Here is a 25,084-nt window from a genome sequence, read left to right on the forward strand (position 1 = left end):
ATAATGGTAGAAATATATAAATAGTATACATATATAATATATATAATATAAATAATATATTAATATATACAATTATATGAATAATTTATATAATAATATATAATAGAAATGTAATTTTATATATAAATAACTATGTGTATAATATTATTATTTTGAATTTTTTTTTTTTTTTTTTTTTTTATTTTGTTTTGACTAAAATATGCACTAAAATTTTTTTTGAATATTATTATTAATTGTAATAAATATTAATTATAATTTTTTGTACATTTTGTGTTTTATAACACATTAGTCATAAAATAGATTAATATATTATATATATATATATATATATAATACCATATTCATTATATATAATATTATAAATATATATATTATGTATATATCTAATTATTAACTAATTATTTTAATATATATTTTTTATATTAACTTCATATTATAAATGTATAATAAAGCGTTTCCCTTTTTTTTAATTATTAAAATCATGAGATAATATAAAATGATAATTAAGGTTAATTCGGTTCAAACACGGGAGGTAAAAATTAAAAATATTAAGATAAATATTAATACTGGAAATTATACATATATATATATATATAATATATATAATATTAAGTAGGATTATATTGTGCGCATACATAAAATAAAGTAGAAATATTATAAATAAATTAATTAAAAAAAAAAAGGGGTATAATATTATAATGAATAAAAAATATCCAAAGATCCCTAATATGAATATAGCTATCTAATTAATTAAACATATATATATATATATATATATGTATGTATGTATGTATGTATGTATGTATTTATTTATTTATTTTACTTTGAACAATTTAATTTTAGAGCCAAGATGGGGACAAAGTTGATAATAGTCAAAATGATATGAATAATGAGGAGAAAAGCATAAGGATATATGCAGATGGTTAAAAAAAATAAAGAATATTTGAAACATGACACATATATGAAAAAAGATATTATATATATATATATATATATTATATATGTTTTCTTATTTTTTTGTTCAATTTTCCTTCTATTTAGGTGTTTATGACCTACTACATTTGGGTCATATGAAACAGCTTGAGCAAGCCAAACATGTAGATAAGAATGTTACCCTAATTGTGGGTGTTACAGGAGATAATGAGACTAGAAAGTTTAAAGGTCAAATTGTTCAAACTCTAGAAGAAAGAACAGAAACCTTGAAACATATTCGTTGGGTAGATGAAATAATTTCTCCATGCCCATGGGTAATTACTCCTGAATTTATGGAGGAACATAAGATAGATTATGTAGCACATGATGATATACCATATTCAAGTAATCAAAAAAAGAAAAAAAAAAAAAAGTCTAAAGGGAAATCATTTAGTATTGATGAAGAAAATGAAGATATATATGCTTGGTTAAAAAGAGCAGGGAAATTTAAAGCAACACAAAGAACAGAAGGTGTATCAACCACTGATTTAATTGTAAGGATATTAAAAAATTATGAAGATTATATTGAAAGATCCTTACAACGTGGTATACATCCTAATGAATTAAATATTGGTGTAACCAAAGCTCAGTCAATAAAAATGAAAAAAAATTTAATACGATGGGGAGAAAAAGTTACAGATGAATTAACTAAGGTTACTTTAACAGACAAACCATTAGGTACTGATTTTGATCAGGGTATTGATATAATAAGAGATAAGGTACATGATTTATTTAAATTATGGAGATATCATTCAAAAAAACTTTTAAAAGATTTTGCAAAATCATTTGATCCAATGTTTATTATAATTAGAAAAAGATATAGGAAAGATAATTTATCAGCTATGTACTTATCTGATTCAAATTATTTTTCTGGTTCTATGAAAGATGAATTAAAAAAAAAGAAAAGTTTAAGTAGTACATTTAATAATATAGATGAATATTATTATTCAGCTGATGAAGAAGATACGAGAGATAATAGTTTTTACAGAGTTATAAATAAAATTGCTAATCATGCTTATTATAGTGAAAAAGAAAATTATGAAACCTGTTTTGAATTAGAACATTCTTTAAAAGATAAAAAAAAAAATTTAATATATAAAGATAAAAATATGAAATTATCACCTGATGATTTATTACATGTTACTAATCCAATGAATACAAAAAATGATCCTAATTATTATTATAATAGTACATATGATAAATTAAATAACGTAACTTTTAATTTAAACGGAATAAAAAAAAAAAGTTATGATAAGGAATCATCTTATATCAAAACATCTTATCATGATATAATTGATGAAGATAAGAATTTATTAAATAAAGAAAAAAGTATTAATAAAGATGAAAAGAAAAAAAAAAGTATTCTTAAGACAGATGAAGATAAAAATCGTGACGATCATCAATTTGATAATAAATATAATCATATAATAATTACAAAGAAAAAAAGTGATAGTACGTATGATAATAGTTTGGATAAAGAATCTTCAATTGAAAAAAAATCATCAATTGATAAAGGACAATATTCTAATATGGATAGTTCAAGTTATTTTCATGACTGTAAAACCATGTTAAGTGAACACAATGAATCTATTGAATCGAGTAATAATGATATAAATGGAAGGCAAAAGGAATACATCAAAAAAGAAAATTCTGAGAATCAAGATGTAGATGATGATGATGATAATGATGATAATAGTATTGATGAAAGTGAATATGAAAGTAGTCAAATGGATAATGAAAAAAATAAGGGATCAACAAAAAATTCAAAAAGAGTTGTTATATATGCTGATGGAGTATATGATATGCTTCATTTAGGGCATATGAAACAATTGGAGCAAGCCAAAAAACTTTTTGAAAATACTACTTTAATAGTAGGTGTAACTAGCGATAATGAAACTAAATTATTTAAGGGTCAAATCGTTCAAACTCTAGAAGAAAGAACAGAAACCTTGAAACATATTCGTTGGGTAGATGAAATAGTTTCTCCATGCCCATGGGTTGTAACTCCAGAGTTTTTGGAAAAATATAAAATAGATTATGTAGCACATGATGATATACCATATGCAAGTAATCAAAAAAAGAAAAAAAAAAAAAAGTCTAAAGGGAAATCATTTAGTATTGATGAAGAAAATGAAGATATATATGCTTGGTTAAAAAGAGCAGGGAAATTTAAAGCAACACAAAGAACAGATGGTGTATCAACCACAGATTTAATTGTAAGGATATTAAAAAATTATGAAGATTATATTGAAAGATCCTTACAACGTGGTATACATCCTAATGAATTAAATATTGGTGTAACCAAAGCTCAGTCAATAAAAATGAAAAAAAATTTAATACGATGGGGAGAAAAAGTTACAGATGAATTAACTAAGGTTACTTTAACAGACAAACCATTAGGTACTGATTTTGATCAAGGAATTGAAAATCTTCAAGTCAAATTTAAAGAACTTTTTAAAATATGGAAAAATGCATCAAATAAATTGATAACTGATTTTACAAGAAAACTTGAAGCAACATCTTATTTGACATCTATTCAAAATATCATAGATTATGAAATAGAAAATGATTATTATGCAAGTAGTAATCTTGATGATGAAACGAGTAGTTAAAATGTATTTTGTCTTTTATTTATATTGATATGATAAAATAAAATATAATATAATAAGAAGGAAAATATAAAAAAAAAAATACATATAAATTATAAACATATCATATACATATAATATGTATAGAATATTGTTTTATCTTGTCATAGTTTTTAATATATTAATTTATATAAAAAAATTTTTTGTTTTAATTATATCTATCTAAATTTCTCAATTTATAAATTTTTATGAAGCCTTTTTTCTTCTTTATCTTATCCCCTTCATTTCATTTCGATTTTTTCTTTTATTACTTCTTTTTTATGTTTGGTTTTTATGTTTATGTAAATAATTAAATATTCTTCTTTTTTAAAGGTAAATCTTTTTTTTTTTTTTTTTTTTATCTAAGGTTTTATAAATTTTTATGTAAATTTTTGTATTTTGTATTTTGAATTTTTTATTTCTCATTTTTTTTATTTTTTTTTTTTTTTTTGTGTGTATATTATGAAAAAAGGATGAATTAGATAATTATTAAATTTGTACTCATATATTATTATATATATATGTGTATTCTATATATATTGTTTTCACCTTTTTGATATTGAGCAAATTATAAAAAAAAAGTAAAGAAAATGAAGAAAAGCTATTTAAAATTTACAAAATGTTTTATATAATATAATTATATATGATATAATATATATATATATATATTATAATTTATTTATCTATGTGTTTTATTATGATTTATTAATTTTTATTTTAATACATGCCTTGTAAATTATTAATAATTTATCAAAATGTGCATAATTTTTAAAATATACTTTCTTAATTATCCAAAATATTTATTTGGATCCTTTATGTGTAAATATATGGACATATTACTATAATATTCACAATAATTAATAAAACATTGTGCAGCATACATTGATATATATATATTTCAAATGTAGAATATTATATATTTGTCTATCATGAAATTCATTTCATTTTATTTTATTTTTTTTTTTTTGTTTTTGTGTTTTTATATAAACCTAATATAACTTATTATAAATTTCTGAAATTGTCTTATATTGAACATAATAAAAAAGTACTTTTTAAAAAAGACAAATTATTTTTGTTATTTTGTTTGAATCCATTAGTTGAACAAAATAATTTTTATTAAGAAATATATAAAAAATATAAAAAATATATATATATATATATAATATATATATTTGAGGATGTTTAAATAGGGGTGTATGTACAATATGTACCTTTAAAATATGCGTTTTGTATAGAAATAATCATACATTTTTATTTAATGTAGAAAAAAAAAAAAAAATTTACTATAGATGGTAAAGTAGATATATATGAACATACATAAATGTATTTAACACATAAATATGTGTATATATGCGTAAATTCCCTCCTTGTTATATTTATTGTTATATTCTGTTCATTCTATAAAATATTACGAATAAAACCACATTTTTGATTTTTAATACTTTTAAATTTGTTTACCTATTTTTTACAGTATTGTCAAGATTTGATTTTTTTTTTTTTTGTTGTTGTTATAATAAAGGGATGAATATGGATTTAGTTTTGTTTATTTCCTTGATCTGTTTGTTATTTGGTTGTAGTAATAAATTATACGCCTTAAGAAATGTTAAAGTGAAATCAGAGCCGGTGTCTGAAAAATCCTCTATAGTTAATAGCTTGATAAGTTACAAAGAAGAAATTGATTCGCAAGTATATAAAAATATATCTATATTTATATATATTTCAGGGTTAATGTGTGTTGTCATCCATATAATTTATGTGAATAAAATATAAGTATACATTTATTTTAATCAAAAACTCTATGTTTTTACATTCACATATAATACAATATTATATAATTATTATATAAATTATTAACATTATCTATATCTTTTTATTCCTATATAGTCAAAAAATATATATATATATATTTATTTATATGTCCCCATCATTTTGCACAGATAAAGAACTTCAAAAAATATTATGAATTACCAAATGAGATGGATTTTGAATTAAAGGAATTATGGGATTTAGTAAATATCGTAAGTGAGAGCCAAGAAAGTCAGATGAAAGAATTATTTAATTTTTCACATTTTTTAGAACAAAGCAAATTATCACTTTTTAAAATGTTAAGTGAATATGAAAATAGAATTGATCAGTTAGAATATAATATAATGGAAAAAAAAATATATGATCCATTTATTGAAAAATTTATATATCCTATTTCAAAATATTGGTTAAAAATAGATTTTAATAATTTAAGATCCTATTGGAAATATGAGAATAATAAAAATGACTTTTCAATAATTCAAGCAAATAATTTATCCAATATAAATATTCCTGCTACTATTTTGTTGCTAAGACATCATAAGTTAATAAATGGATATATAAATGTGGACATAAAACCCTTATTTGACGATATAAAAGATTTCAAACAATCATCCTCAGGTATAATTTTCGATTTTGTAGACTATTCAAATTATAGATATATAGAATTAGCTTTTATAAATAGTGATGGCATTATCAGTGTTTATCAGGTTGTAAACGGACTTGGAACCAAGTAAGAAAATAAAGAAATTTTTTATATGAACATACATACATAAATACATACATAAATACATACATAAATACATACATACATAAATATATATGTTATTTTATAGGATTGTTTCGAAACAGGTTGAGGCCGACCCAAACACATTCACAACCATAACTGCAGAATTTCTCTTCAACAAAATAAATGTTTTTTTAAATTATAAAATGATTATTGAAATAAAAATAACAAATCAGATGATAGATATTAATGTAGGATTATTTAGCAAGATTGGAAAAGCTGAATTTAAAAATATATTAAGCGGAAATATAGACATAGAGAAGTTGCTAAGTCGTAAACTTGTTGAATCTAATGAAGAGAATATATCAAAGGTAAATATGGTAAATTCGTATCGTTTTCTAAATAAAATGAATATAGATAATTTAGGTGTATATGAAATACCATATAATTATAATATGAAGGATTATGATAATTTTGAAGATAATATTATTGATAATGTATATGCAGTACCTGATTCGGATTCTTATTATGATGATGAAAATATAACAGGATGGGTAAAAAATAAGAACATAAATAATAATGAATTCGAAAATAATTATATGTCAAATAAGAATATTAACAATATACCTAGTTCATGTACTAATTATAATAGTAGTAATAATATTTTTTATTTAACTGAATTTATAATAAATAATAGTTCTGCACTTAATTGGAAAATTACCAATGAATTTGGAATACAACGTATTCATTTTAAAAATGACTATAAAAAAAATATTTTTAATGCATCTTTAGTTTATAAACATAGTACATGTAATTCAGTTACAATTTCTTCCTATATCAAATTAGAATATAATAGTGAAGCTGGATTGATATTTAGATATGAAAATATTAATAATATGTATATCTTAATAATTTCTACAAATAATAAAGAAATTCTTTTGAAAAAAATTATAAATGATATACCCACTATCGTAAAAAGTAAATATATTCAAAATATTAATACATATCAAAGACATCATTTATTAATTAATGATCACGGAGAAAATGGTCATATATCAATCTTTTTAAATAACATAAAAATATTTTCAATTAGTAATGAAAATTATTATAAATCAAGTTTTTATGGTTTATATGTTCAATCTGGGTACGCAGCGTTTGATACATTCCAAATTGAAGCACACAAAAAAAATTAAAATGGAATAAATATAAATAAATATATATATATATATATATATATATATTCATATTTGTGATGGAAATATATACATTTAATAATTTCAGATTTTCTTCCTACCTGTAGGTCCTATCCTTTAAAAATATATATACAAATGGACAAATTATATCACTTTTTAATATCAATGTGTTATTTATAAATTCATTTTATTTTTCAACGTATTTGTTAAAATATTCATTTATTTATTTTATTATTATTTTATTATCATTTTATAATTCGTTGTTATTTGGAACAAGAACCAAACTTTTCGAATTGTCTACGGTTGGCGTATATTTTGTCTCGTTTGTTTTTTTGAACAGCTGAAATATTTTAAAACATAATTTGCTCACATAAAATAATATGGACACAATGAATTTAATTAGCTGTAAAATAATGTATATATATATATATATATATATATATATATTATAATAATAATATTATTATATATGTATCTTTCAAATATATATACATATATATATTATTTATACCGTAAATAGTGCTCTCAGGAGACCCAACCTTCTCATTGTAATATACACACAAATACTTACAAAAAAAAAGAATGAATACCATACATATCTTGTATCACTTTCAGCTCTAAAATAAAAAAAAATATATATATATATATTTATATCCAATATGAAAACAATTGTTAATTTTAACCATTAACATAATTACAATAAAATAAATTATTTTGTCTATAATTTTATGCATTATGAAAAACAAAGTACTTTTTTTTTAAGGAATATATAAGCTTAGCACTAGACCTTATCTTCATTTCAAAAACTAGCAAAAGAAAAAAATACATAAATATATATATATATATATATATATATATATATATAATCATAAATATAAATATATATTTATATTTATATTTTCTTACTGTTAAATATTTCATCCTGTTTCTTCAATTTCTGGGATGATTCTATTAACTCGGATTTTACATTTTTCATTCTATTAATTTCATCTATCATTAATTTCTTAGTGTCTTTCAAATTTATATCCGTAATTTTATTGTTATCATCATCATTACTAGTAACATTAATATCACTATAAAATATATAAACATATCAGTATATATATATATATATATATATATATATATATATATTATTTATAACATTTCATTTTACTTTATTTTTTTCATTACCTAATTTTTCTATTTAAAAAATTTTCCATACATAAACGATGATAATCATTTGCTCTTTCATTCCACCATACACTCAATTCTCTTTTATAACTACACATAATAAAAAAAAATATATATAATATATATACATATATATATATATACTTATTTTATGAATGCTATATTACTTGTCTACATTTTTTAAGTGATATTCATATTGCTCTTTCAAATTTGGAGAAATATATTCTGAACATGTCAAGTTATTATCACATTCAGTAATTAAATTTGAATAATCTACAATTCGTTTTGATACTCTTCCTCGAAACTAAAAATTTTAATTATAATGAGTTCGATATAATATTTAAAGGTTCATAAATAAATAAATAAATATATATATATATATATATCATTACATTTTATAATAATATATATTTTAACAGGTTAATATATTAATATAAAATGTAACATCAAAAATTGAATATTCTCTAAAATTAATATACATATAATAGAATTAATATAATCGGATTCATAAAATATATATATTATTATTTCATTAAATATTATTACTAATAAAAGGGCATCATGGTCATTCAGTGTTTCTTCAAATGAAAATAAGTTTTTCAAATTTTCATCCACCAATCTCATTTGGTTTATTATAGAATTTATTTTATTTATATTACCATCTACATTTTTATTATTAATATCTAAACTTGTTTTAAAGTTATGATTCATTTTTTTCTTTTTTTTTATAAAGTAATATTTTTTATATTCATGGTATACAAAAAGAAAAAAAAAATATATGTATATATCCTTACAAAAATAAAATTACTTTTTACTTTTTCATATTTTTAAAATTAAAATAATATAAAAAATATATTATATACCTATATATATTTAATTATACATATATATTCTTTTTTGAAAAAAATAAATATTGATTAACTTTATTTAGATCAAAAAATAAAATACGTTCCCTAAATGTATTATTGTATGTATATTACTTTTTTATATATTTAAAACATATATATCTTTAAAATATATAATATATATATAAATTAATTTACTTATATTTTAAAATATAAAAATGATTTATTTTAAAAATATTATATTAATAATTCTTTTTTTCTTATAACAATGTGAATATATATATATATATATATGATAATATTCCGGTAAATAAAAATTAAAGAATGTATAATAAATTAGAATGAAACTTTAAAAATGTTTATATATTACTTAGAAACAAGAATAAGAAAAGAAAAAAAATTTACAATAAATATATTTCATAATATTTATTTTTTCTTATATAAACAATTTACATTGTCAATCTTATTTAAAATTGGATTATTGTAAAAGTTTTATATTTTATTTTCATTAAACTAAAAAAAAATAAAAAAAAGAAATGAATAAAAAAAATTAAAAAAATAAAAAAAATAAAAAAATAAAAAAATAAAGGTAAATATATAATAATATATTTACCTATGAATAATTATAAAATAAATACATTTTATATAATATATATTGTAAATAAATAAAGAGGAATATAATTATTGTGTGAATATAAATAGAAATATAAAAGAAAAAAAAAATATATGTATATAATAATTAAATAATACTAACAAAATGATAAACAAATATATAATAATGTGTTGTGTCCATTAAATGGTATGTTATGTTCACATGCGTATATTCCTTTTTATAAAGTATACACATTTTTCTTAGTTTTCTTCTTTGAATTTATTTTACGTACTTTTTTTAAAAGTATTATCCAAATAAAAAAAAAATTTGTAGCTTCAATATATATATATATTATATATATATGTAAATTTTTTATGTATCACTTGATATTGTTTTCCTTTGGTGTTTTATGTTTTATGCTCTTATTTGAGGTCTTACTTTTAAGACATGTTCCGTTAAGCTCAGGTAATGTATTATTAATAAAATCATCATTCTTTTTATTATTAATAGCATCATAATTTATATTGTTCTTATTTAAATTATCATTATTTATATTATCATTAGTGTTCATTTTTATATTCATATCCTTATTGTTGGGTAGCTCTTTTTTTTTACTTTTAAAATTATAATTATCGAAATTTAATAAGTGTTCCAAATAAAATAATATTTTCTTTTGTACGTACACATATTTACTCAGGCAAAATAAATAATTGTCTTTATTCATTAAAGGGTCAATCATATCTTCAAAATGAAATATTGTTTTATTATTTTGTTCTTTTGGGAATATGCAAGGAGCATATTTACCATTCCTACTAACCATAGGAAAAGGCATATTATTATTATTATTATTATTACTAATATTATTATTATTATTGTTGTTAGTTATATTTGGGTTAACATATTTTTCATATAAATCTTGATATTTTAAATTTTGTTGTTCTAAGGATAGTATATTATGTGGTACCATTTTTGTATTGTCTTCATTATTTTTTATGTTGCCATTTATATTGTTCATATTATATAAATTGCTTTTATTATATATATATTGATTTAACATTTTTTCGTCAGTGTTATTTTTATGAAATAATAAGCTACTATTATAATCTAGTCCATTCATATTTATTTTATTCCCTTTATTTATAAAACAATTGAGTTTAATATCACTATTATTTGCATCATTATTAATGGCAATAGACGTATTATCACATGTCACAATATTAGTACTATTCAAATTAGATATCTCATTATTTGCATTCGTTGTACTATTTTTTTGTATTATATCTAAATTATTATTACAAATAATATTGTTATTATTATTGTTGATGTTATTGTTACTGCAGTCATTTAATATCATTTTTGTTTTATCACAAGTTATATTATTATTCGCTTGAAGAGCAAATTGATCTCCCATATTTTCTAGTAATATATGTGAATTTATATAATTTTCATCGACATTTACATTTTCTTGCTCTTTTTTTTTCCTTCTCTTTCTTTTCCTCTCCCCATTCAATTCATCATACATTCCATTAAAAAGAGAATCATCATTAATTTGGTTATTACAAAATAAGGATGTATTAAAATCATCAACATTTTTTAAATCTCTTTTTCTTATGTCCAGTTTTATAGGTATACGTGTTTTTCCTGCTAAATAATTTGAAACATCCTCTTCGTAATTTTTTTTCAATGTTAAGGATGCTTCAACAAAATCATTAAATGCATATGAAAGATCACAATAATTGATTTCATGATTATTTATATTATTTTCGTCTACATACTTTCTATCTACCCACATACGATTACTTCTTCCTCTTCTTTTAATTAAGACAACGTTTTTATATTCATTAGGATTAATTTTTAGTAAATTCTTTTGTTCTGGATGCATAATATAATGTTTCAATTTTTTATTTATTTTTCTATTACAAATTGAATCTTTATAATTATAATGTGATTGTCCATCGATATTATTATTCATATATTCATCCATATTATCATTCATATATTCGTCAATATTATTATGATTCACATAACCATCTTCATTAGCATCAATATTGTAATTTTCATATTCATTTTCATCATAATAATATTTATTAATATTATTATTATTATTATTATTATATTGATGGTGATATGAATTTTTATAATATTTATCTTTTTTAAATTTTTTATAAATTTTTTCAATTTTATAATCTTTAAAATAATTCCACATAGGACATACATATGTTTTATCTTGAATTTCATTAATTCTTTGATCAAATAGAATAGCATTTAATTGTAATAATAACAGTTTCTTTTCATCTCTTTGTTTGATTTTTCTTAAGATTCGATCTAATCTTCTAAAATCTTGAATTAATTCTTGCATTTTTATAATGATTTCACTATTTTTTTTCTTATGCTTTCTTAAAGTCATTTTTTCTTTAACTCTAGGTCTAAACACAGAATAATGTGGTAAACTGTTTTGTGAATTATTCCAAAACATACGTAATAATGGTCTTCCTAATTTTTTTCTTTTATTTTTCCAATATGTATAAATATCTTTTATAACATTACTTTTATAATTTATTTTTAAATCACTCGCTGCCTTTAATGCTTCTTTAAAATTAATTTCTTCCTTATTATCTGAATTTCCTGTTAATTTCTCAAATTTATCTATTAATTTACAGAAGCTTTCATCATTCACTTGTATATTTAAATAGGAGTTTAATCCTTCTAAAAATATTTCATCTTCTTTTAATAAATCATAATGTATAATACTACCATCGCTTAATTTAATTCCTGTCACTTGATCTTTATATAATTCATATCTTATATAATGTGATGGTTTCTCAAATTTTGTAACACTATATTTTTTTTCATCATCATAATCATAATTATCATTATTATCAGATAAAGTTTTATTTTTTGCTGCATCATCATTTATATTATCATTTCTTTTTTCATTAACATTTATATTATTTTTATTTTTTATTTTTTTTTCTTCTTCACTATCTTCACATATTTTAAATCGTGGAATAACAATATTCCTTTTTTTCTTTTCAACCTGTACTTCATTATTTTCTAATAAACTTTTTATATCATTAATTTCATCCACTGATGGATTTTCTTTATTTATTAATTTTCTTAAATCATCATTACATTTTATTATAAGTAATTTTTTGTTAATATCTATTGGTTTGACTTTGTTATTCTTATGATTACTTCCTCCTTTTGTCATTTCAAAATGGATAGAATAAAAATTATATCATTACAAAAAAAAAAATTTTAACGCATAAAAATATGTTACACTTGTCTATAAATATGTATAAATATATATATATATATATATATATATATATATATATATATATATATATATATTTATATTTATTTATTTATTTTATTATTATGTTTTTTTTTAAATAAAAATATACACAAACTACAAAAACAAAACTTCCACTTCTCTCATTATGTTGCACTTGTATATAAGAAAAAAAAATAAAAATAATATTCACTTTTTCGAATGTTTTCTTATATAAATATATAAACAAATTAATGAAAAATATATATATATATATATATATATATATATATATATATATGTTTATTTATTTATATCCTTTTTTAGTACTTCCATATATGAGATGGTAATATACATATTTATATATGTTTATATTTTATATATATATATATAATGAAACATAAGTATAATAAATTTACTATATATGTATATTATCAATTATAAATATATAATAATTTCTTTCATATAACATATAACATTTTAACTTGTAATATATAATAATATATATAGATAAACGTAAGTATATATATATAAATTAATTATCTTTATCACTGAGATAAAAATAAAAAAAAATTTATGATATATATACTTTTATTGAAAAATATAGACATATATGTGTTATATATAGAGAATGTATATTACAATATATATATATATATTTATATATTGGTCTATTATTTTCTTTATAATGTTAGATAATCCTATAGGGTTAACAACTTTACTTCTTTGTCTCCCTATATTTTTATTAACATAAAGTAATATATATATATATATATGTATGTATGTATATATCAATAAAAAATATGCATTTCCATAATCTCATTAGAAATCATAGAAAAAGAAAAAAAATGAAATAAAAATATGAAAAGTATTATACTACTATATAAATATATATATATATATAATGTATCGGAATCTTTATATTATTAAATTAGATATATATTTATATATATAATATAGTAATTATATTATTAATAATATACTGTGGCTTTCTTAATTTAATATATATATTTAATTTTATTTAACTTTATATATATATATATATTATATGTATATATATCTAATAATATTTATTATATATATAGTATATAATATTATATTCTTATTAAAAAAATATATATATTAACATATATAAATTTTGTTCAAATTAAAATTTCTAATAATACTATTTTTACAAAATTTCTTAATATATATATTTATTATTATATACAAATTCATATTTTATTAAATTATTATAAATATATATTTTATTATAAATTATTAAGATATAAATACCATATAATTTTTATATTATATATTTATATCAATAAGTATTATATAATATATATATATATATATATATATATATATATATATATCGTATAGTATATAGTTTAAATAAATATATATATAATAAATATATACGTAAAAAATATGGGTTTTAATATAATAAGATCTTTAATTTTTTTTATTTTTTTTCCTATATATTTATTTCAAATAATATTATAAAAGCATTATATATATATATATAATATATTATATGAATTATATAATGAAGATATATATATTATATATATATATTTATATTATATTTAAAACATATTTAATATAATAAATTAATATGTATTTTTTCAATTATATAATATATATATATATAATATGAATTTTTTTTTTTTTTTTTTTTGCATTTTAAAGGTCCACAAAATAAATATATATATATATTTAATAAAATTATATATTTATGATATAGTAAACAGGCAAACTAGTATTTTTAATTTCTTTAAATCAGTAAATATATAAAACAAACCATAAATATATAAAATATATTTTTTAAACATATTTTAATATGAAAAATATATATTGACATTTTTCCTTTTTTTTTATTTTTACCTTAATAATTATATTTTTTTTATTCATTTTAACGTGCTCAAAAAAAAAAAATATATATAATATTAATAATTATAAGGATGTTTTTATTGTTATAATTAAATTCTCCAGTATTTTATTTTTATATTATTTTATTATTTATTTATTTATTATTTATTTATTTTTCTTTATAATATTGCATAATGTACTTTTATCAAAAAAAAGTACCAAAAAAAGAAAAATAAAAAAACAACTTATAAAAGGGGAGTTTTAAACTTTTTAATTATTTTGAGTAGTAAGCTTTAAGATATATAATATTTTTACTTTTGTATAATTATATATATATATATTTATATTATGTTTAATAAAATGGTTCCTCGTTTAATTTCCTTTCCCTAAATATTTCTTAAAAGGAAACACATAATTCTGATATTGTCCTCATTTTGTTATAAATTTATATATATATTTTAAATACAAAATTATTTCTTTTTTAAAAAATATTTTCCTTTATTAAAATACTGAATTTAAGAATATATATATATATATTTATTTATTTATTCCTTACACAAAATATACTACAAGATATATATATATTCTGATTAAATATAAGTAAAATCCTTATATCATTATTATAAATTATATTTTCCTAAATAAGTATAAAAAAAAAAAAAAAAAGGTCTTCAAGTTTTTGGATGTGTCAATTAATATATTATATATATATATTTATTTATTTATCATTTCAATTTATTATAATGTTAATTTATTACATCTTCCCCACCCCCCTTTTTTTTTTTTTTTTTTTTTTTTGATAGTAACATTTTTTAAGATATCACATTTTTTTTTTCAATAAGTATTTCTGTATATTATAGTTTTATTTATTTTATTTTATTTTTTCTTTTTATGATACCTGTATATGGTTTATAAAATATGACAAAAATTATACATGTTTTCCAAATATTAAAATATAAAATCACATTAATATTAAAAAGTTATTTATATGTATAATAAAAAGACTTCAGCTAATATAAATCTTGAACATAAAAATGAAATATATATATATATATATTATTTATATTTATATATAATAATAATTACAAATTTATAGAATACATAAATATATATTTTTACAACTTCATAATATAGAATAAATAAAAAGAAAAATTAATAAAAAAGATATTTGTTCGTGATATAATTTTTAAATAATAGAACTAAATAAAATATTATGTATTATGTATATTTATTTAATTTATATATATATATATATATATTTATATATATTTTATATTTTTGCACATCAATATTGATATACAATATATATATTTTTTTCATTCTTTTTTATTTATTTTTATATATTTAAATCCATCTACATATTAAATATATTTTTTCTTCTTTTCATTAAACAATTTATATAAAATAAAATATGTTTTAATTATAAATACTTGAAACGATGTTATGGTTATTAAAATATGTATATATTTATTTCTAACTTTATAATATATAAACATATAAATAAATATATATTTCTTTTTTTTTTTTTTTTTTTTTTTTTTTTTATAATTTGCATTTTAATTTGTTTAATTATATTTTCTAATTCTAATGATAAAATAAAAATAATAAGAACGCGTCCTCTTTGCATATATATAAATATATTTAAGTTATATATGTATACATTCATATAAAATATGTTACCTTTTTTTTCTTAACAAAATTGTATTATCGGGGCAATAAAATTATAAGCTTAGTAATAATACATATATATTAATATATATATATATAAGTGCATAATATTGAAATATTATATTATATATATAAAATAATGCCTACTGAAAAAATAAAAAAATAAAATCTATAAATTAATATATATTAAATATATGATATATATATATATATATATGTATATTATAATGTTTACCCTATGGAATTGTATCACCATAATAAAAAAAAAATATATATTAAATATATATAATATATATATTTAATATTTATTAATTTTTACACTGTATTATATACATATTATTGGGAAAAATATATGTAAAAATATTGATATATTAATTATATTACAATAAATATATGCGCTAATTAAATAAGTTAAAATATATAAACAAGTAAAAAAAAAAAATAAATAAAAAAAAAAAAAAAATTATGGAAAGGAAATCTAAGAAGAATTCAAAAAGTGAAAAAGCAGAATCTGCTTCAAAAAAGAAAAAGAAAAAGAATGATGACATGAGTGACACAGAAGAAGATGAAAAAACAATAAATGAGGTAGAAGAAGGTTCTTTATTACGTGAAAGTAATACAACAAAAAGTAATGTAAATGAAGTAAATAATAATAATAATAATACCTATTATGATAAACAAGTGAATAATCTATTGTATAAAAAGAGAGATAGAGTGTGCCCATACCTACGTACGATTAATAGAAATCTTTTGGATTTTGACTTTGAAAAATTGTGTAGCATCAGTTTATCAAATTTACATGTATATGCATGTTTAGTGTGTGGTTTATATTTTCAAGGGATAGGTAAAGGGACTCATGCTTATACTCATTCATTGGAAAAAAATCATTATGTATTTATAAATTTAGAAACATGTAAAACTTGTTGCATTCCTGAAGGTTATGAAATTGTGGATGCTTCATTAAATGACATAAAATATTTTTTAAAACCTACATATAACAAGGAACAAGTAGAACATTTATGTTTTAATTCTGTACTAGGGAAATCGTTAGATGGTGGTGATTTCTTACCAGGATTAGTAGGTTTAAATAATTTAAAAAATACAGATTATTGTAATGTTATTATACAATTAATATGTTCTATTATACCAATACGTAATACTTTATTATTATATGAATATAAAGAAAATATAGCAAAAAATATAATAGTTGTACTCTCTGAATTAATAAAAAAAATATATAACCCCAGAAATTTTAAAGGGGTTGTGTCTCCTCATGAATTTTTACAAGCAGTAGGTATTGAATCAAATAAAAATTTTAAAATTGGTACGAAAAAATATCCTCTTGACTTTTTTTTATGGTTACTTAATAAAATTTATAAACATTCACAGAAAATATTAAAAAAAAGAAAATTATCGACTCTTAAAAAAAAAACAGGATATTTGAAAAGAAAACTAGAAGACAATGAAGATGTTTCAAAAGAAAAAAAAATATATATACATGATAAGGAAATATATAATGAAATGAACAAATTAGATAATACAAGTACTAAAAAAAATGAACAAAATAAATGGACATATAGTAATATTAATATAGTCGATTATTGTTTTGATGGGGAATTAATTATCAAAACAATAAAAGAAGAAGGAAATGACGAATCACAAGAACAAGAAAACATGGGATTAAAATTTAACGAATCAGATAATGATTCAAAAGATTATTTAAAAAATATAAACGAAGAAGAAGTAGAAGAAAAAAATAAACAAAAAAATGATTATAAACATATATATAATAATACATTTTTAAATCTTATAAAAGAAAATAAAAATTATATAATTAAAAAAATTCCTTTCCGTACACTCTCATTAAAACTACCAAGTGCTCCAGTATTTAAAAGTACAACAGAAAGTAATATAATACCACAAGTATCTATTTTTGAACTATTATCAAAATTTGATGGAGAAACAGAAACTTTTTTACAAGAAAATTCAAAAATACCTAGTACATTAATAATATCTAAATTACCCAAATATCTTATTTTTACTATTGAACGTTTTTCAAAAAATAATTTTTTTATAGAAAAAAATGGAACAATAGTAAATTTTGTTATTAAAAACCTTGATATGAAAGATTATGTACATGAAGATTTCCTAAGTCTAAATCCTGTAACTAAATATAATTTAATTGCAAATATTTTTCATACAGGTACAGTAAACCAAGGTTCTTATAAAATTCATGTATTAAATCAACCAACTAATGAATGGTATGAAATTGAAGACTTACATGTTATATCTATTTTGCCTCAATTAGTTTTATTGCCTGAATCGTGTATTCAGTTATATCAGCGACAGGATGTTAAACTAAATGGGGACATATAAAATATAAATATAAATATATATATATATATATATATATATATATAAATCTTAATATGTAACTTATTTTGTGTATTAATTATGGTTTATATATTCACATTGTTTTATTTTTATTTTATTATTATTATTATTTTTTTGTTACACACACGACACATTTTTTATTTTATTTTATTTTATTTTATAATTTTTTTAATAATGTTTTATATTTTTTATATTTTTAATAATTTTGAACATTTTTTTTTTTTTTTCTTTTTTTGTCTCATTGGTAACTAGAAAAAAAATTACATATTAAAATATAATATATATTATATATTACTATTTTAAAACAAATTAAAGATTAATATAATCATCACAAAAAAGAATATATTATATGCAAAAAAATTACCATAAAAAAAAAAATATATATATATATAATATATGTATATTTTTTTTTTGTAAGGTCATTATTAAAAAATATGTAATATTATATATTATTATATTATATTACATATGTATTATATATATATATACCATGAGTGTAATTCTTTATATCTTACTATTATTTTATTTAATAAAATTCAAAACTCACTGAAATTTTTTAAAATATTATATATATTTATAATTATAATTAATTTTTTTTTTTTTTAGGACTCATATATATTTATAATTTTGTTTTTAAAGACAAAAATGAACTTGCGATATATTTTTTTCTCCATACTATATTTAGTGTATAATAAAAAAGAAAGGAATATTTTATAATCAATATTATATATTTTATATATTATATTATATATATGTGCAAAATAAAATACAAGAATTACATATAAATAAAAAATATTATATATAATATTATATATATATATATATATTATATGTATAGTATATTTGATATTATTTTTTATTATTTTATTTTTTTTTTTTTTCATTATTTATATGTACATATAAATATATATTTTTATATTTATATTTTAAAATTTGGGAACATATAATAACTTTTTTCATATAAACACATATATATATTATCATATTATGAATGTTTCTATCTTTGAACAAAGTATATATTAATATTGTAATTGATACACATATTGTTCGACAAAAGATGAAATTTTTAAAAGGGTTTATATGTGTGTAATATGAATGAAATATTATATATATATATATATAATTAATTTTATATATATATATATATATATATACATAATATATATTCTTAATTTTTTTTTTTTTTTCTTTTTGACATCCTTACTAGTATTAATAAGATATAGTTTATTGAATTTAGTGACATAAAATTATATTAGGATTATTAAATGATTTAATGTAATATAAATATGTACATATAAACTATATATATATATAAAATATTTATACACATAATTTATATATATATATATTTTTATTTTTATTTTCCTTCCTTCGTGTAGTACCTCTTTTATATTGTGATAACTTGTTCATATATATATATTTTTAAAGGTCATTAATAATTTATGTATTTATAAAATATATACAAAATGGGTACACCAAGAAGAAGATTAGGACAACAAAATAACAACAATAATAATAATAGTCCCTTTGCATTAAGTTCTTCTAATATATTTGGTTCGAACAATGAGATATTTGGAAGCAATTTCATGCATACTCCTATGTCGAGTAGGAGAACAAAGAACAGTAAAAGTTTTTTAAATAGTATGTTGAATGAATCAAGATATTTAAATCAGAGTAATGCTGGTTCTCAATTTATAAAATATGGACATACTCCTTTAGCTATTAGAAGAATAAAATGTGCAAGAGCTGATATTGGAGATGTTGGTAGAGAAGCTTTTATGGAGGATGTTGAATCGGGTCGTTTACCTCATTTTATTGATAGTAATTTAGAACAAATAAAAGAATTATTTAATCAATTTTTTGATGAATTTAATATAACAAATTATAGTGATGTTTTAGATTTTACGGATGAAGATCGTAGTATAAGTGAATATATTTTATTACATCGTGATAATTTAAAAGTATATTTAGCTTATTATGGATGGAAGATGATAAAATTTATTGAAACAGGAAGGCAAAATGAATGTAGATTAAATAATACTAATTATGAAGATGATGATGAAAATAATGAGAATTCTGAAGGCATACGAAACTTAGAACATATTAAATCATTTGAAATTGATTTGACACATATATTTTTTTTTAATAAAAAATTATATAAGTTAATTATTGAATATCCATCTGATTGTATAAGTGAAATTGATAAAATTATTAGTACAAAATATAATTCTCTTTTAGCTTTAGTTTTAGAAGGAGATACAAGATCAAGTTCATCTGATAAATATCCATTAAGTAGTACTAAGCAAGATTATTGTAGAGTTCGATTTTTTAATAAGAAACATAAAGATACCCCTAGAAAATTAGGACCCAACCAAATTGAAACCTTAGTTTGTGTTAAAGGTGTTATTATTAGATGTTCTAATATTATTCCAGAAATGACCATGGCAGCTTTCAAATGTACATCTAAAAAAAGAATCGGTGTTAATAATTATGAAAAGTGTAATGAAGAAGTTTATGAACATGTCATACAAGGAGAAGTACAAGAACCCGTCACTTGCTCTAATTGTAATAATAAGAACACTTTTGAACTATGGCATAATAATTGTTGCTTTTCATCAAAACAATTAATTAAATTAAGTGAAGTTACAGAACATCTAAAACAAGGAGAAACACCACAATCAATTTCTATTTATGCATATGATGATTTAATAGATTATACTAAACCTGGAGATACAGTTGAACTAACAGGTATATTAAAAGCTTCACCTGTAAGATTAAATCCAAGATCTAGATGTTATAATAGTGTACATAGAACATACATAAATGTTATTCATATAAAAAAAGAAAATAAACAAAAAATGAAATTAACTGAACAAAATGATACTGCTAATATTATATTAAAAAGAAATGAAGATGGTACAGTAGAGGAAAATTTTGAAAAATTAAATGAACAAGGAAATTTATTATTTACAACTGAAGTTATTCAAAAAATGGAACAATTAAGTAAAGATCCAAATATATATAAAAGATTAGTAGATTCAATTGCTCCATCAATTTATGGAAGAGATGATATTAAGAAAGGTCTCTTATGTCAATTATTTGGTGGTAGTAAAATAACAGATAAATATAATAATAAATATAGATCTGAAATACATATCTTATTATGTGGTGATCCATCTACAGCTAAATCACAACTTTTACACTATGTTCATAAATTATCACCAAGAGGTATATATACAAGTGGAAAAGGTAGTAGTAGTGTTGGTCTTACAGCATTCATTTCAAAAGATTCAGAAACAAAAGAATATATTTTAGAATCAGGAGCAGTCGTATTATCAGATAAAGGTATTTGCTGTATTGATGAATTTGATAAAATGGATGACTCAGCTAGAGCTATTCTACATGAAGTTATGGAACAACAAACAGTAACTATTGCCAAAGCCGGTATTGTTGCTACACTTAATGCACGTACATCTATTTTGGCATCTGCAAATCCTATTAATAGTAGATATGATAAAAATAAAGCAGTTGTTGAAAATATTAATTTACCACCTTCCTTATTTTCGCGTTTTGATTTAATTTATTTAGTTATAGATCAAGCCAACGAAGAGGAGGACAGAAAGCTAGCTACAGTACTTTGTAAAAATTTTTCTTACAATCCAGAGGACGATGATCAGGAAGACCAAGAGGAAGATGAACCTGACTATTTTACACAACAAAGGAATAGAAAATCAAAAGGACCAAGTAGAAAAAATGAAGATCAAAATAATTATAATGATGATGATAATGATGAAGATATAAGTAATTACCTTAATGAAAGTAATGATGTAGAAAATAAAAGAGGCAGTTGGGCTAATGTAAATATATCATATGATGAATATAATAATAGTTCTAATAAAAAAACAGCTAAGAATTATTTAATTGATTCAAATACATTAGCGTTATACATAGCTTATTGTCGTATAACATGTAATCCTATCATCTCACTTGAAAGTAAAAAAATTATTATTGATGAATATATAAAAATGAGATGTAAAGAAGGTACCAAATCTCCAACAGCTAGTCCAAGACAACTAGAAGGATTAGTAAGATTAAGTCAAAGCTTAGCAAAAATGAAATTAAAACGTGTAGTATCACCAGATGAAGCAAATGAAGCTGTACGATTAATGAATATAGCTACCTTCCAAAGTTTAATTGATCCATTAAGTGGTAGAATAGATTTTGATCAAGTAAACTTAGGACAAACTTCTCAACATAAGAAAAAATCAGATCTTATAAAAGATATTATTATGAATGCTTTAGTTTTAAAAAACATGACAAAAGATGAATTATTAACACATTGTAATGAAACTATAATGAACGATCCAGAACATACAACATCTATGGATAGAAAATCATTTGAAGAAGCTTTTTACGATCTTGAAAAATCACAAGAAATCACACGATTGTGTTCAGGATTATATAAGAAAAAGTAAAAAAAAAAAAAAAAAAAAAAAAACTGAACACGAAGTAATAAACATAAGAAATGGATAAATAAATATATATTTAAGCGTGTGTTATTTTATTCTTCTTTTTTTTTTTTTAATTATTTTCTTAATATTTTTGTATTATATACATAATTACAACGAATACATATATACAAATTATTTCAATATATATCATGATAATTTTTTTAAAAATGCTATATATGTATATCTTTTTTTTTCAAACGTACATTGTATTATTACGTAATTACTTTTATTTTTAAAATATATGCACATATATATATATATATATATATATATATATAATAGAGTGAATATTTTTTCTTTTACATTTTCATTTATTGTATTACTAAAATAAAAAAAAAAAAAAAAAAACACATCCAAAATATGTATTAAAATAAAGTTCTCTCTGTATATATAAAATTACTTTTAAAAGATTATATATATATATATATATATATATATATATTAGGTGTAAAATAAAAATTAACATAATAATATTTATTATATTATATAAATATATGAGATTATACAAAATTGTAATATTTATTTTAATATTTAACGCTGAAAATTAGATAATAAAAATAAATATATACCTCATATTACATTAACAAAGCACAAAAGAGATTTTTTTTTTTTTTTTTCCAAAGACATAGAAAATTTAATAATTGAATATATAGATAAATATATATATATATATATATATATGTTGTCATAATAAATTTTATAATATATTATATTATATTTTTTTTTTTTTTTTTTCTTATAATTTTCAAAATTTCCAGGTACTCCCTTCATAAATAATATAAATTATAGTTCTATACTTTTACTATTTAATAATTATTATATATATATATATATATATATAATATAATTATTTTTTTGTTGTCATATTTTTATTTTTTATTTTTTTGTGTATATAATTTATTAAAAACAAATTCCTTAACTCATAGTATTTCCCATATTTGTTTATAGAAAGAAAAAAAGTAAATTAACTTAACATTATATAGGAAAATATATAAATTTATAGGGGAAAAAAAAATTATTTTCTTTTTTATTTTATAAACATGGAGTAGCTTTTTCTTATTAATATTATTATTTTATATTTTATTAAAAAATATATTAATATTAATCCCTATTTATTAATTAAAAAAAAAAATTTGTACTAATGTATGGAAAATATATGTTTCTAGTAATTTTTTTGTAAGGCAAATGTATATTCTAAATACCCCCGTGTTTATCCATTTCTTTACACTTTTATATAAGTTTACAATAAAAATTCAAGTATAAAAAAAAAAAAAAAAAAAGGAAAACAAGAAATTAATAATATAAAAACATAAAATATATATATTATAATAATAATATAATATAGTTATATAATTATTATTACATGAAACATAATAAAAAAAAAATGTATATATATATATATATTTTTTTTTGTAAAATGATATAAGAAACAGTTAACATATTATAGTATA

At 18.8% G+C, this 25,084-nt stretch overlaps 6 protein-coding genes across 6 annotated transcripts; 4 read left to right on the forward strand and 2 right to left on the reverse strand.

The window, feature by feature from the left end:
• Window positions 1-496: 496 nt before the first annotated feature.
• Window positions 497-3,584, forward strand: PADL01_1315500 (choline-phosphate cytidylyltransferase; the record flags this gene model as incomplete). Its single annotated transcript, XM_028683691.1, has 3 exons — window positions 497-532; window positions 844-922; window positions 1,042-3,584. The coding sequence occupies 3 exons, from the start codon at window positions 497-499 to the stop codon at window positions 3,582-3,584; spliced, it is 2,658 nt and encodes an 885-aa protein (XP_028539844.1).
• A 1,536-nt stretch (window positions 3,585-5,120) lies between these two features.
• Window positions 5,121-7,322, forward strand: PADL01_1315600 (conserved Plasmodium protein, unknown function; the record flags this gene model as incomplete). The annotated part of the gene is made up of 3 exons (XM_028683693.1): window positions 5,121-5,285; window positions 5,537-6,135; window positions 6,239-7,322. The coding sequence occupies 3 exons, from the start codon at window positions 5,121-5,123 to the stop codon at window positions 7,320-7,322; spliced, it is 1,848 nt and encodes a 615-aa protein (XP_028539845.1).
• A 250-nt stretch (window positions 7,323-7,572) lies between these two features.
• On the reverse strand, window positions 7,573-9,206 carry PADL01_1315700 (protein transport protein SEC20, putative; the record flags this gene model as incomplete). The annotated part of the gene is made up of 7 exons (XM_028683694.1): window positions 7,573-7,725; window positions 7,834-7,939; window positions 8,074-8,128; window positions 8,229-8,395; window positions 8,496-8,585; window positions 8,663-8,799; window positions 9,042-9,206. The coding sequence occupies 7 exons, from the start codon at window positions 9,204-9,206 to the stop codon at window positions 7,573-7,575; spliced, it is 873 nt and encodes a 290-aa protein (XP_028539846.1).
• A 1,105-nt stretch (window positions 9,207-10,311) lies between these two features.
• Window positions 10,312-13,143, reverse strand: PADL01_1315800 (conserved Plasmodium protein, unknown function; the record flags this gene model as incomplete). Its single annotated transcript, XM_028683695.1, has 1 exon — window positions 10,312-13,143. One exon carries the CDS (start codon window positions 13,141-13,143, stop codon window positions 10,312-10,314), a length of 2,832 nt encoding a protein of 943 aa, XP_028539847.1.
• Window positions 13,144-17,193: 4,050 nt separating this feature from the next.
• PADL01_1315900 (U4/U6.U5 tri-snRNP-associated protein 2, putative) lies at window positions 17,194-19,104 on the forward strand (the record flags this gene model as incomplete). The annotated part of the gene is made up of 1 exon (XM_028683696.1): window positions 17,194-19,104. The coding sequence occupies one exon, from the start codon at window positions 17,194-17,196 to the stop codon at window positions 19,102-19,104; it is 1,911 nt and encodes a 636-aa protein (XP_028539848.1).
• Window positions 19,105-20,588: 1,484 nt separating this feature from the next.
• PADL01_1316000 (DNA replication licensing factor MCM4) lies at window positions 20,589-23,597 on the forward strand (the record flags this gene model as incomplete). Its single annotated transcript, XM_028683697.1, has 1 exon — window positions 20,589-23,597. One exon carries the CDS (start codon window positions 20,589-20,591, stop codon window positions 23,595-23,597), a length of 3,009 nt encoding a protein of 1,002 aa, XP_028539849.1.
• Window positions 23,598-25,084: the final 1,487 nt, after the last annotated feature.

The sequence above is a fragment of the Plasmodium sp. gorilla clade G2 genome, assembly GCF_900097015.1.
Source record: "Plasmodium sp. gorilla clade G2 genome assembly, chromosome: 13".
Taxonomy (NCBI): Eukaryota; Apicomplexa; class Aconoidasida; order Haemosporida; family Plasmodiidae; genus Plasmodium; species Plasmodium adleri (nom. inval.).